The sequence below is a fragment of the Tursiops truncatus genome, chromosome X, assembly GCF_011762595.2.
Source record: "Tursiops truncatus isolate mTurTru1 chromosome X, mTurTru1.mat.Y, whole genome shotgun sequence".
In the NCBI taxonomy this organism is placed as follows: Eukaryota; Metazoa; Chordata; class Mammalia; order Artiodactyla; family Delphinidae; genus Tursiops; species Tursiops truncatus.
This window is the reverse complement of record NC_047055.1, coordinates 103483328-103496218: the sequence shown is the minus strand read 5'-3', so window position 1 is coordinate 103496218 and position 12891 is coordinate 103483328. Positions and strand designations below refer to the sequence as shown.

Genomic DNA, 12891 nt, shown 5'->3' with positions numbered 1-12891 from the left:
TGTTAAATTTTCAAAGTGTAAAACTCAATCAGCTTTATTTTCGAGTATAATTGTCAGATGCCACCATGGCTGAATTGACATGAAAAGTGGAATTTATTAATACAGTGACATTCAATAATCACAAAATCAAAATATTAATATATGCTTAATGTTTTGTTTTGTTTTGTTTGCGGTACGCGGGCCTCTCACTGCTGCGGCCTCTCCCGCTGCGGAGCACAGGCTCCGGACGCGCAGGCCCAGCGGCCACGGCTCACGGGCCCAGCCGCTCTGCGGCACGTGGGATCCTCCCGGACCGGGGCACGAACCCGCGTCCCCTGCACCGGCAGGCGGACTCTCAACCACTGCGCCACCAGGGAAGGCAATGCTTAATGTTTTTTATTCAAAGATCTATCATCTATTTCTGCAGAGTTTTTAATTGAAAAATTATTAGTTGGAAATATAAAAAAGCATATGAAGGCAAATCTGAAATACAAGAAAGAAATGACTTAATTTTTTTTAAACTCTTATTTATTCAGATTATGTCAATGCTAGTTTTTAATGATCGCATAATTCTGTGCTAATATACTACATGCAAACATAGAAAATCGCCTTTTAAAATGAAATACACCGTTCATCATTGGGCCCTACCCGGGTCTCCTTTTGGTAATCCATTTGCTGAATAATGGCCTCTGTCACTAGTCAATTTCACATATGTGACTTATAAATATTTGAAAGTAAATTTAAAAAAAGAAGTGGCCACCTGCCAATAACGTCTGACAACCATTCAATAGGCGTTTAAAGGTTAAGAACTCCCAAAGACCTGAATGTCAATCCCAAGCCATTTATATTGTCAGTAAATCTCTTTCCTAGCCCACATCCAATATAGCCACCACCTTCATCTTGATAAGGGAGTCTTCAGTCTACATTTTCTTAAAAGCTCTATTGTTCTAAAAAATCCATGGATCCTTTGGCTTCTCAATCCTTTTAAAGAGAATTGACTAATATCCTCTCATATGTCAAAGAGGAAAATATTTATCATTTTTCCAACCACTTTTTTTTTATTCCTGTTACACAGTTCTATATTTTCCTTCTCTCTTCAAGATTTCTTAATAATATTTTTAATTCATATTTTTATTTCTTAACTCTCCAGAGTCTAAACGTTTTCCCCCTCAAATATATCTTTTTATAAAACATAGTAGTTCATTCGGTAAATTGAAGGAGAAAATTCTACTGGACTAATTGTTTGACTTAAAGTAACAAAGCAACTAATTAATTGGTTAGGTTTGGTGTTTTTGGTTTGTTTGTTTTTCTTTCTCCCCCCAGCTTTATTCAGATATAATTGACATGTAACATTGTGTAAGTTTAAGGTATACAGTGTGATGATTTGATACACATATATATTGTGAAATGATTGCCACAATAATGTTACTTAACATATCCATCACCTCACGTAATGATTTCTAAGATCTATTCTCTGCAACTCTCAAGTATATAATACAGTATTGTTAACCATATTCACCAAGCTGTGTATGTATCCCTAGAAATTATTTTTCTTATAGCAGGAAGTTCATTTACTTTGACCAACATCTCCCCCTTTCCCCTGCCCCCAGCCCTTGACAAACCACCATTCTACTCTCTGTTTCTATGAATTCAGCTTTTTCAGTCCATATTGTAAGTGAGATCATGCAGTATTTGTCTTTCTCTGTCTGACTTGTTTCACTTAAGCGTAATGACCTCAAGGTCCATCTAAATAAAATGGAAGGTTTCCTTCATTTTTATGGCTGAATAATATTCTACTAAATAATATTCTACTGTGTGTGTATGTATTTTTATATATATGTATACACACACACATATACACATTTTCTTTATCCATTCATCTGTTGATGGACACTTAGGTGGTTTCCATGTCTTGGCTATTGTGAATAATTCTGCAGTGAACACTGGGGTACAGATATCTCTTTGAGAGAGTGGTTTCGTTTCCTTCGGATATATACCCAGAAGTGGGATTGCTGGATCATATGATACTTCTATTTTTAATTTTATGAGGAATCTCCATGCTGTTTTACATAGTGGCTGCACCAACTTACATCCCCACCAACAGGGCAGAAGGGTTCTGTTTTCTCTACATCCTTGCCAACAGTTGTTACCTTGTCTTTTTGATAATAGCCATCCTAAGAAGTATGAGGTGAGGTCTCATTGTGGTTTTGATTTGCACTTCTTGATGATTAGTGATGTTGAACATCTTTTTATACACCTTTTGGCCACTGTATGTCCTACATGTCTTTTTGCTATTGAGTTGTATGAGTTCCTTATATATTTTAGATATTAACCCTCCCCTTATCTAATATATGGTGTGCAAATATTTTCTCCCATTCTGTAACTTGCCTTTTTATTTATTAATTGTTTCTTTTGCTGTGCAGAAGCTTTTTACTTTGATATAGTCACACTTGTTTAGTTTTGCTTTTGTTGCTTGTGCTTTTTGTGTCATAGCCAAAGAATTATTGCCAAAACTAATGTTAAGGAGTTTTTCCTTATGTTTTCTCCTAGGAGTTTTATGGTTTCAAGTATTACATTTACGTCTTTAATCCATTTCAGATTAAAATTTGTGAATGGTGTGAAATAGGGGCCCAACTTTATTCTTTTGCATGTGGATAGACAGTTTTCCCAACACCATTTATTAAAAAGATTATCCTTTCCACATTGAGTATTCTTGGCCCCCTTGTCAAATATCAACTGACCACATATATGTGGGTCTATTTCTGGGCTCTTGATTTTGTTCCATTGGTCTATGTGTCTGTTTTTATGTCAGCACCATACTGTTTTGATTACTATAGCTTTGCAGTATAGTCTGCAATCAGGAAGTGTGATGCCTCCAGCTGGGCTCTTCTCTCTCAATATTGCTTTGGCTATTCAGGGTCTTTTTTGATTCCATATGAATTTTAGAGTTTTTTTATATTTCTGTTAAAATTGCCATTGGAATTTTATTTTTTTTATTATTATTTTTTTTTTTTGTGGTACGCAGGCTTCTCACTGCTGTGGCCCCTCCCGCTGCGGAGCACAGGCTCCGGACATGCAGGCCCAGCGGCCATGGCTCACGGGCCCAGCCGCTCCGTGGCATTTGGGATCCTCCCAGACTGGGGCACAAACCCGCGTCCCCTGCATCGGCAGGCAGACTCCCAACCACTGCGTCACCAGGGAAGCCCGCCATTGGAATTTTGATAGGGATTATATTGAATCTATACATAGTTTCGGGTAGTATGGTCATTTTAACAATATTAACTATTCTGATTAATGAACATGGGATAGCTTTCCATTTGTTTCTTCTTCAGTTTCTTCATCAGTGTCTTATAGTTTTCAATGTACAGATCTTTCACCTCTTTGGCTAAATTTATTTTTCAGTATTTTATAATTTTTGATGATATTCTAAATGGAATTGATTTGCATATGTTGATCCATCCTTGCATCCCAGGAATAAATCCTGCTTTCCTTTTTGCCCATGCCACACAGCGTGTGGAATCACAGTTCCCCAGCTAGGGACTGAACCCATGCCCCCTACAATGTACGCATGGAGTCTTAACCGCTGGACTGCCAGGGAAGTCCCATAAATCCCACTTGATCATGTTATATTATCTGTTTAATGTACAGTTGAATTTGGTTTGCTAGTATTTTGTTGTGATTTTTTTGTATCTATATTCATTAGGGATACTGGCTTATAGTTTTCTTGTAGTGTCCTTATCTGGCTTTGGTATCAGGATAATGCTGGCCTCATAAAATGAGTTTGAGAGTGTTCCCTCCTCTTCAGTTTTTCCTTGGAAAAGTTTGAGGATTGCATTAATTCTTCTTTAAATATTTGGTAGAATTCACCAGTCAAAGTAGTTGCTGGCTTGAGGATTTCTGTCTGATTCTTTTTTATGGTTTCTGTTTCTTTAATAAAATTCTCATTTTGTTCATGCATTGTTTTCTGATTTTGTTAAATTGTCTATCCGTGTTATTTTTTATGTCACTGATTTCCTTTAAGATGATTATTTTTAATTCTTTGCTGGACAAGTTGTAGATCTCCGTTTCTTAGGGCTTGGTTACTGGCGCTTTATTAGTTTCCTTTGGTGATGTCATATTTGCCCGATTCTTTGTGATCCATGTATCCCTGCATTAGTGTCTCTGCATTTGAAGGAGCAAACATCTCTTCTAATCTTTACACACTGACTTTAGCAGGTAAAGTTCTTCTCCTGTCTGTTCCCCAGGCCAATGGGATTACCTCCAGAATCCTAATCATTCTGGGCTGGAACTGGTTTTGAGTCTGTTGCCGGGTCTGCAGTGAAGTTCTTGGTTGACAGGCTTGTGAGCAGGAGCTCAGGTTCACATGGATCCTGTCTGGTCTCTGGGTGGAGAGGAATGCCTCTAGTATCTTGTTCAGTAGTATAGCACTTGGACAAGTGTTCACTTCAGGATCCACAATCGGGTCTTCACTCGGTGGACCTATTGTCAGGTGTGTGGTTGGGTATGTCTCCCACCAGGTTTCTTGGAGGGCTTCTATCTAGTCATTGGATGGGTCCTTGGGTGGGCAGGACTGGCTCTGTACTGCAGCTGAGAGGATACATGCAAGGGATATCTTATTTGACCATCTTGCTGACTTCATTCCTATTTTTCTTTTTTGTGGGAAATTACAGTCAGAATCTCTTGAAAATCATGGAAAGAGTAAACCAATGACTATATTAGAGCTTATGAATATTATTACAGAGGGTGTGTACATCAACTGTTTTCCATCTCTGTAGTCAATAGAATTATAGTTGAAGGTTTAAGTTACAGAAAATAAAATTTAGAGAATAAAGTTCAGAATAAGAAATATATTGTTGTACTCTCTTGTTATGACTAACTAGTTTTCAGCTGGTTATAAACTTAAGTTGAATTTAAAAGATCACAGTCCTACCTTTAAAAATCTTAGCATAATTTTTTTTCTATGATTATAAAAAATCTCAATTTTTCAGTTTCTTATACACATTAAGATTAGTCAATGTATGTTCTTACAGATATAAAAAAAAATCTAAGAGATATTTCCCAAGATTCAGATTCAGCTGGTAACTGGGAAAAAAGAAGAAACCTTAGAATCCATATGATTTTGAATCAGAAAACATTGCTGAAATTAGCATGATATCTGGCCTGGTGTTTGCAGTCTGGTAATTTTCAAGTCAGGAGTTTGCTTCTGTGGGTAAATAAATGCCTAGCCCAATACTGCACTGACATAGACTCTGGGGAAAGAGAGGAATTAGATATCAATCAAGTGTCCCATTGATTTGAGGGAGGAAGCTGCTGCAGATGCTTGCAAGGGGACTTATTACCAGAATTACCTACATGTGAGCGACTCCTTTTTATCTGGGAGATATTAGCTTAAATGTTATAAATTCACTCAGATGACATAAAGAGATAGAAAACTGACTGAGACCACAGCACCTCTTCCCGAGGTTCATTTAAGCTTAATACAGTTACTGAATATATTAGTCTAGGTAAGAATTTATCCCCTTTTTGATGAAAGGGGATTTTCAGCTATTTTATTTAGAGCACATGCCCTGTAAGTATCAAGACCACTCATCATGGAGCTGAGGCTGCAGTGTGTAGGTTTTGTGGTACTTTGATCAATTACCTGGCAGCTGACTGCAGTTCTTTGATGCCTTTGAGACCTTTGGGTACCTATACCCTGTCCTAGAGCAGAATTTCTCAAAGTATTGTCCCTGGACCGGCAGCAGTATCACTTGATAGTTTGCTATAAATTCAAATTCTAAGGACCTATTCCAGATGCTCTGAATTGAAAACTCTGGAAGTGGGACCTAACAGTGTGTATTTTTATCAAGTCCTCCAAATTGTTGCCGTTCATGCTTCAGCATGAAAACCACTTTTTCAGAAAAGTTTACAAGGACTCTGAGGTCTTCAACTGAGTCACAGTGAGAAAATACAGTTCAAGATTATTCCAAAGGAACTTTGCTAAACTTTGACCCTGTAGCTCCTAGTAATTACTTGAGGAGTCCAGGCAGCTTGGAGTGTGTATCACCAAAGCCATCTCTCCTAGGAAATGGCCCAAATCTTGAGAAAATCTCCACACTAGCCATAAGGTATGTCATGTGATACCCAAATGAGAGGCCATTCATTCATTTCATCAACAGATATGTTTGAGCATCTACTAAGCCCTAGTCACATATCTGAGGCAAGGATCTTGTGGTCAAAGAAAGAAGATAAAATGTGAGCACAATAATATAATACATGGAAAAAGAGATCACCTTCAACTCAATGATATCAGACTCAGATTCAAAGGAAACAACTGCAGAGTTAGCTGCTGTTTTTTTGACAATGGATAGCCATAAATATTTTTCAAGCTACCATAAACACAATCAGTGGTGAGGTTTGGAAAAATAAATTTTGTGATTCTATGCGGAATGGGCCAGAAGAATAAGGAAATGGAGAGGGAAGACCCACTAAAATATAATTATAACAGTTGAGAAGAGAGTAGGGCCTCACCTAGGATGGAAACAGAATCCAAAGGATTTTCACCAGTGAATGGCTGTGAGGTTATTGGTAATGCAAAGAGATAAGTGGAACATGCCTCTGAAGTTTGGAGACTAAAGATGTGAGATTGTTATGTTAATAAAATTTAAGTGAAATAAAATGTGAAAACAAAGCTTGAGATGGGAAGCTTGTTTCGTTGTGAACATGTCAAATGTGAGGTACATGCTGAGCATCCAAATTAAGGGGTCCAGGTTACAGAGTCATGAGAAAGAAGACGAGATTGGACATCTACATTAGAGAGACGTCTACACAGAAGTGGTTGTTGATGTCATAGGAGGAAAGGAGATTTTTAAGGGAAAACAGACTGAAAGACAAATGAAACAGGCCACAGAAAACATCTTGAGAAATGACAGTATTTATGGATTGGAAGAGAGATGTCCATTGAAGAGGCAGGGGAACCAGAAACAGTGTCATGTAAGCAGAAGTGATATCCAGCTGGAACTTACGAGTATTGGTGGACCATTGTTTACATCTCCTCTGAGTCATAAGTGCTCTGTTCTTTTTGTTGTTCATATTGATCTGGTTATCAAATATTTTTTAAGCCTACAGAAGGCAAAAAGCAAAGAATGAGAATCTAGTCATTATACATCTCAGGTCTGAGCAAACTTCAGCACTTTACAGTACTTTGTAAAAATCTGGAAGAGGAAAACCTCCCAGAAAGAAAGTAGTATATGCATGAAATCATTCTACAATCTGCAGTCTGGCTTAAAGAGTCCTCCCTTTGGCCCATGACCCCTGTACTACTCTTTGCAACACATTTATCCTCTGGAAATAGATTGTTGACTTGTCTACATCTTCTACTAAACTGGAAGCTACTGACCCATATTGCAAAGGGGAAGATTTTATCTCATAGATATGGCATGTGATTATCTAATAAATTGACATTTTAATTAAATACTAACTGGTATTATATTATAGCTTTATTATGTGCTATTTTCTATGATTTCTTACTCAACTGAAGTATTTACATCAACAAAATGGTACCACTGTAGACTGCTGGCGTGTGTGCGTAGACATGGTATAACAAACATAATTATTATTTTTTGTGAGAATTGAATTTTATTTTTACTATGTACAACTATATCCTGGTTGAAGAATAAAGAAAATATCAAATACCAAAATATGATAGGGATGATTACTTTTTTTTTTTTTTACCTGAAATGTGCTTTAAAGAAATCTTCCATAGCTAAAGGTTCTTTTCCCCAGGGATCCTATAGTAGAATTGCTAGCTTCTTATATGCCTGTGTTAACTTTAGGTGAAGTAAACAGTTTTTTGAGTTTTCCATGACAAGTTATAGAAGTGAGCTTTAGTGTCTTTGAAGTCAAAAGGAGTGTCCCAAAGCCATCCAGAGCAAGTCGTGGATGCCCCTGTATCTTTGATGTTTTATACCCCAAAGATCTTAAATTTTCTATACCAAATGCCCAGTTCATTTTGTTCTGAAATTTAAGAGTGTTTCAATTCAACTTGATCTAATAATCAAATAATACAATGACAGTCATTGGGAAAGAAGCACAAAAGAGACCTAAGCATATTGATATTGATAGGCTCAGCATACTGATAGTATTTAGAATTGAGGTGAATTATGAATCCTGATATCACACTCTGAAAAGGAAATTGGAGAATGAGACTATGCAGAAGATAAATGACTTCTTATTCTAAGAAACAACAAATGAGAATTTGGGGATGTTTACGTTAAGATAAAAATAATGCACAATAGTAATCATCAAATATTTGTAGAGTTCTCATGTAAATATGGGGAAGAATGAGGAAAGAAATCAAATTTTAGAACTAAGTTTCATTCATTTATATTATAATTTTGGATTCTTATAGTCAAACTGATTAACATGATGAAAAATAATTTGGCAATAATTTACATGTAAGGTAAATGAAGATCAGGAAAACAATATGTTTTTCTATAATAATTCAGCATACCAAACTCAGTTCTAAAATCCAAGAACCAGCTCCCAAAGAAAAATTATTCCAAATTTCAGTTTATTTTTTCCCCAAAAGAAAATCAGCACAACACACACAACCTAAAAACCATTCCTCAAGCCAGTATCAGTGTTCTTTCTTTGATTAGGTGAATGTACATTTATGTAGAATAAGAACGTACTATCCAAATATGTCGCTTTTATAAGCTGTCAAAATTCTCTCTGATCTGTGCATCAAAGATGTTGAGCGTTACCATTTCATTGCTCTTTTCATTAATTTTTCTCCTACTGTCTTGATAACAACAAAAATAGTGACTCCTTTATACCCCCAAATTCATTCCACGATACTTGGCATTATTGTATTCTTAATGAAAATTACTAAAGACTTCTTTCTTTGGCATCCCAGAAGTGGGACACTTGGAGATATTTATGAAATGAGGTGAATGTTCTCATGTCCTGCTGTTTTCTTTGTAGAGTAGTGACTTCAGCTTTACTCTGTAATGTTCTTGACAGATAATAAAGATTATGATGCATACTTATCATACACCAAAGTGGATCCTGACCAGTGGAATCAAGAGACTGGGGAAGAAGAACGCTTTGCTCTTGAAATCCTACCTGATATGCTTGAAAAGCATTATGGATATAAGTTGTTTATACCAGATAGAGATTTAATCCCAACTGGAAGTAAGTTAATGTTTTCATTTAAGAGTGTGCATATACTTGTGTCCGTCTGTGTAATCATCATTTTTAAACAGAATTTAAACTTTTAGTTCTTCTACATCTTTCAGTTTCTCAAGAAAGAAATGGCATTATGTGTTCAAATGAAAAATAAGTGTTGATACCCCTGAGGAAGCTACTTCTATTATTCTATAAAGCGTCTCATGTTATAAGCCTTGACATTTAAAGAAACGAAGTGAGAGATTTGTACCTGGGAAAACATTTCTATCTTTGAGAGAAGAAAAGTCCCATACTCTGTTCAAAGTGATCATTGGCTATTTTCATCTTCTCAAGGGTTTACCTAGCAAAAAGAACCAGCAATTCTCATTTAATGTGTGAAAGAGAATTTACTGGGGCTTTCTGGACCCAATGTTCAATTTACTTATTCTGATAAACCCTCTTCTCTGTTGTAGCATATATTGAAGATGTGGCAAGGTGTGTAGATCAAAGCAAGCGGCTGATTATTGTCATGACCCCAAATTACGTAGTCAGAAGGGGCTGGAGCATCTTTGAGCTGGAGACCAGACTTCGAAACATGCTTGTGACTGGAGAAATTAAAGTGATACTAATTGAATGCAGTGAGCTACGAGGAGTTATGAACTACCAGGAGGTCGAGGCCCTCAAGCACACCATCAAGCTCCTGACCGTTATTAAATGGCATGGACCAAAATGCAACAAGCTGAACTCTAAGTTCTGGAAACGTTTACAATATGAAATGCCTTTTAAGAGGATAGAACCCGTTACGCACGAGCAGGCTTTAGATGTTAGTGAGCAGGGGCCTTTCGGGGAGCTGCAGACTGTCTCAGCCATTTCCATGGCTGCGGCCACCTCCACAGCTCTAGCCACTGCCCATCCAGATCTCCGATCCACCTTTCACAACACTTACCATTCACAAATGCGTCAGAAACACTACTACCGAAGCTATGAGTACGACGTACCTCCTACCGGCACCCTGCCTCTTACCTCCATGGGAAATCAGCATACCTATTGTAACATCCCTATGACACTCATCAACGGTCAGCGGCCACAGACAAAATCGAGCAGGGAGCAGAATCCAGACGAGGCCCACACAAACAGTGCCATCCTGCCGCTGTTGCCAAGGGAGACCAGTATATCCAGTGTGATATGGTGACAGAAAAGCAAGGGACACCCCGTCCCTGGGAGTCTGAGTGGAGTCTGCAGTCCAGTGCCTGGAACTAAATCCTCGACTGCTGCTGTTAAAAACATGCATTACAATCTCTAGAACACGAGGAAAAACAGGGTCTTGTACATATGTTTTTTGCAATTTCTTTGTAGCATCAGTGTCTTCCTGTTTTACCATGTCTCTTACCATTACATTTTTTGACTTTGTTTTATATGTCATTAGAATTTGTAAATTTACCTTTTTTTAAAGAAGAGACTTATGTATAGATAGAAAACCCTTTTTTGCTTCATTAGTTTAGTTTTAGAATGGGTTTTTATTTCCTTTCCTTGATTTTTGTTTTGCTTTTAACATTTCCTTGGGGTGCTTGGACAAATCTATCCGATGGGACAAGGAGCGCCGGATCCTCTCTTGGGTTCTGCCTAGGATCAGCAGGGCCATGAGGGCCTTCAGAAAGCAGTGCAACGAATGCCAGCATTGCCATTTGGGAAAAAAAAAAAAAAAAAGATGAGAAGAACACTTGTTCATAGGAGGGCCGCGCCAATCAGAGCCCTGAATATCTTCCTTGTCCCACCTCATTCCCCACCTCTACCCTTCTAATGGCGGCATGATGTGTAAACTCTGAGAAGGGGTTCGGGGGGGTCTAACTGTCTTAACATTTAATTCACTGCTCGTCAGAATACACTCCAGACCCAAAAGTGTGCTAGTCACTTGACAGTGACCACTACAGAGTGCTAAGAAGAGAAGATCAAGGGCAGAAAATGGGGGAGAGTGTGCTGTTTCCGTTTTTTAAATGAGTTGATGTACCCTTATATAAATATATATATATATACATATATATATATAAAAACACACAACAAAAGAAACAAAAACAAAAAAAAGCAAAAAGACAAAAAAAAACAAAAAAATCAAGCCCTATATTTGATCACTTCCTGGAAAGGCATGAATGTGTTTGTGGCTGTTTTTGTTTACTATTCTACTTCCTCTTTTCCCTCTATAATTTTCTGCAAATGAGATTATGTGCAAATGCCTGGCAAGTTAACTCAAAAGGGTGAATCAACACAAGTCAAAGTGAAATTTACATTGAAGGCTTCCAAACCAAAGGGAAGGGCAGGATGTGTCATCAAATATGTTTTGTCACCTTGTATTATAGAAAATGTTATTTTCTAAAGAGTCAGTGCAAATCTGTGAAACTTATTATGGGGTCCCTTTGTATTTAAATGTTAATTTACTGTATTTAATTTTCAGTGCTATATTCAGAATCAAGTGTTTGGTTTCAGTTTGTGAACATAAGCAACACTTATTAATATCAAAGTGTTTATATAAGCACTCAGGAGGTCAAACATATGAATACCAACAGAAATCAGTATTTTCAAAATAAACATTATTTACACAAAATAGTTTTTAAATTAGGTGAGAAGGTATTTAAAATAATTAATTTTTACTGTATAAATAATTAGTTTTACTTTAACTGTATAATTCTATCTGTCAGAAACAGAAAGCTGATGCTCCCAGGAAATTCATCTCTTACCATTTAGTTTTACGTTTGAATGACATAGCAGCTAATACATAGTCATGTTGAAAATGATGAAACATCAATCATAAAGGAACTTGCAGAGGGCAGAATTGCTAAAGGGAAATATTACCTAAGTAACTTTTAGTTTTAAAAAAAAATCAGTGTGATGAAAACACTGATAATAGAACTCATGCATTACTTTAGTGATTCATTATAGGAACTTCCATTCCAGCCATCGTCTGTGGGCTCGTGTAGTGAGTATTGTATGTTTGGTTTATTCCTACCACCATATAATGAGAAAACAATTCTACACTTTTGGTCACAATACTAAGGTATGAGTTGGCCACACACACAAAAATGTAAACTTCAGTAGAGTTCACTGGGGAGGGTAAAACTGAATTGCAGATGTATGAGAGATGAGTATAAGAATTTTGTAACAATGCAAACGTCTCATATTTGTGTGACAAGGTAAAGGACCTTCAGGATGTGCATTGATTTTTATTAGCTAAAAAAATGCTTATTTCCCTGACAACTCGCCTCGGTCCTTCTCTACAATCTGTTCTTTATTCCCGTGCTCCCCTTGGACCTGTGTCACATTTTCACAAACCAGAACTGAAGTTGCAAGGACACATAAACTTTAAGGTCAGCTTTGCACATTGGTTTATTTTCAGAATCCAAGAAGGCCATTGTTTACTTTGTACTATGGACACCTGTCAGGGACTGGTGGCAGTCAACCTCATTGGACTGGATTCCAGATTCCCCCAGTGCTCAGAAAACTGTAAACATGGCAATGGCCTGGTTTATTTCTTTGTTTTTTTTTTTATTTTTTTTTAAGTGCACGATGAAAGTGTGGAATAAATGTAGAGGAAGTATTCAGACCACAGTCATATTTTAGGCATCCATAGGTGTTAATTTAGCTGCATTGGGAGTACATTTTTTGTTCTATTTTTAGTGTAGATTTAAGAACTTTGAATAGCATGATTCAGGGATTGATGGGTAATATTTGATATTCTCACAACTTAAAAAACGTTTTTTTTCCTCTAATGCT

The 12891-nt window shown here is 37.0% G+C and overlaps 1 protein-coding gene across 1 annotated transcript in view; it reads left to right on the top strand.

Moving 5' to 3' along the window:
* Window positions 1–10318, top strand: part of IL1RAPL1 (interleukin 1 receptor accessory protein like 1) — a 653815-nt gene extending 643497 nt beyond the window's left edge. The window contains exons 9-10 of the mRNA XM_073798899.1: window positions 8983–9153; window positions 9600–10318. Coding sequence (XP_073655000.1) covers window positions 8983–9153; window positions 9600–10318 — 890 coding nt within the window. The remainder of the gene's footprint in view (window positions 1–8982; window positions 9154–9599) is intronic.
* The last annotated feature ends 2573 nt before the right edge of the window (window positions 10319–12891 follow it).